The sequence below is a fragment of the Solanum pennellii genome, chromosome 7 (assembly GCF_001406875.1).
Source record: "Solanum pennellii chromosome 7, SPENNV200".
NCBI lineage: Eukaryota > Viridiplantae > Streptophyta > Magnoliopsida > Solanales > Solanaceae > Solanum > Solanum pennellii.
This window is the reverse complement of record NC_028643.1, coordinates 3,957,213-3,958,687: the sequence shown is the minus strand read 5'-3', so window position 1 is coordinate 3,958,687 and position 1,475 is coordinate 3,957,213. Positions and strand designations below refer to the sequence as shown.

At 25.8% G+C, this 1,475-nt stretch overlaps 1 protein-coding gene across 1 annotated transcript in view; it reads right to left on the bottom strand.

The window, feature by feature from the left end:
* LOC107026195 (probable inactive purple acid phosphatase 27) overlaps positions 1-1,103 on the bottom strand; it is a 7,569-nt gene extending 6,466 nt beyond the window's left edge. The window contains exon 1 of the mRNA XM_015227075.1: positions 870-1,103. Within this exon, the coding sequence (XP_015082561.1) occupies positions 870-1,103 (234 nt within the window). The remainder of the gene's footprint in view (positions 1-869) is intronic.
* Between the last annotated feature and the right edge of the window lie 372 nt (positions 1,104-1,475).

Sequence of the window (1,475 nt, the reverse complement as noted above, 5' to 3'; positions counted from 1 at the left end):
CCATCCCCACCACCACCCCCCACCAACACCCCAAATAAAAAAAAAACTAAAAAATATTTTCAATTTCATAAATATTTTCTACTCTAGTAAAAATAAAAGATGTCTTTCAAAAATATTTTTTATTCATAAATCAAACACTAAAAATCATTTTCGAAAAATATTTTCAATTCACCAACCAAACATGAGAAAATAAATCCAAAATCTACTTATTTTCCAGAAAAACATTTTCTATGAAAAACATTTTCTATGAAAAACATTTTCCTTCGTACCAAACACACCCGTAGTGTACATTTTTGCACACCCGTAGTGTACATTTTTAGCAAAACGTTTTGTTATGATATACTATACTACTAGAATAATAAAAAGATGATATAAAATTTTGAAGGAGTTAACTTTTTTTTTTTTTTTTTGTGAGAAATAAAAGGTAGTTACAATAGACACGTGGACGATATTTTGTCCTCAAATATATTTTGTAGAGGCAGATTTTTTCTCAGTATGTTTTACCAAATTTTTGGATAGAGGATTTAGAAGTATTTTTTTAAAAAAAAAATGTTAATTTTTAAGAAATTGTAGTGTTTGGGTTAAACTTTTAGGAAAAGGGAGAGTAATAGAAGTTTTTCACAAGTAGTTTTTTAACAAAATATTTTCAAAAAAAAAAAATACACTTGGATGTATTCTTTAAAAAGCTTTGAACAAATAATAATAACTTTTTAAAAAGTGTTTTTAAATTTTTTTAGTGAAACACAAACTATATCAGAAATTACTTGTAAAATCTACAATCGAACGTTCGTTAAGCATATATCCAAATCTTGAACATTATTAACGAAGTTTTCGGCTTTGACACTAGAATAAGAGGGAAAAAAAATTACCTTAGAGCCAAGAATTTTAGGTCCTTGAACATGAATGGAGGCAAATTTAGTTAGTGCAAGAATAGTTTTGTGGATTTGAATTGCAGATAATGGTTGTTCCATTGGTTGCATATCACCATGTGTATGTTTTTGTTTCTCAAAAGTAATGTAATTTTGAGCTAAAATATGAACACTTTTATTCAAAGTGATCAACATAAAAACACTTAAAAGTAACAAATACAATTGGTTCCTCATTTTTATTTCTCTTAATTTGTTTGAGAATTTGGTGTGTGGAATGTTTACATTTTATAGGCATATACAAGGAAGAGAGAGAGGGGTAGAGAGAGAATGGTTAAAGAGTTTTTTACTATCAATATAATTTAATAATTTTTCCCGTTTCATACACCTAATTTGATTTGACACAAAATTTAAGAGTATAAAGAAACGTTTGTATCTTATGGTCCTAAATGAAAGTTAGGTTAATGTACAAAATTATCATTTTATCTTGTGACATTAAACATGTCACGTGGAAAATTGAAATTAAAATATTATTAAAAAAAAATCATTTTTTTTTATCTTTTTGTGTTGAATCTTTTTGAAGTAAAATATATATATATATATATATAT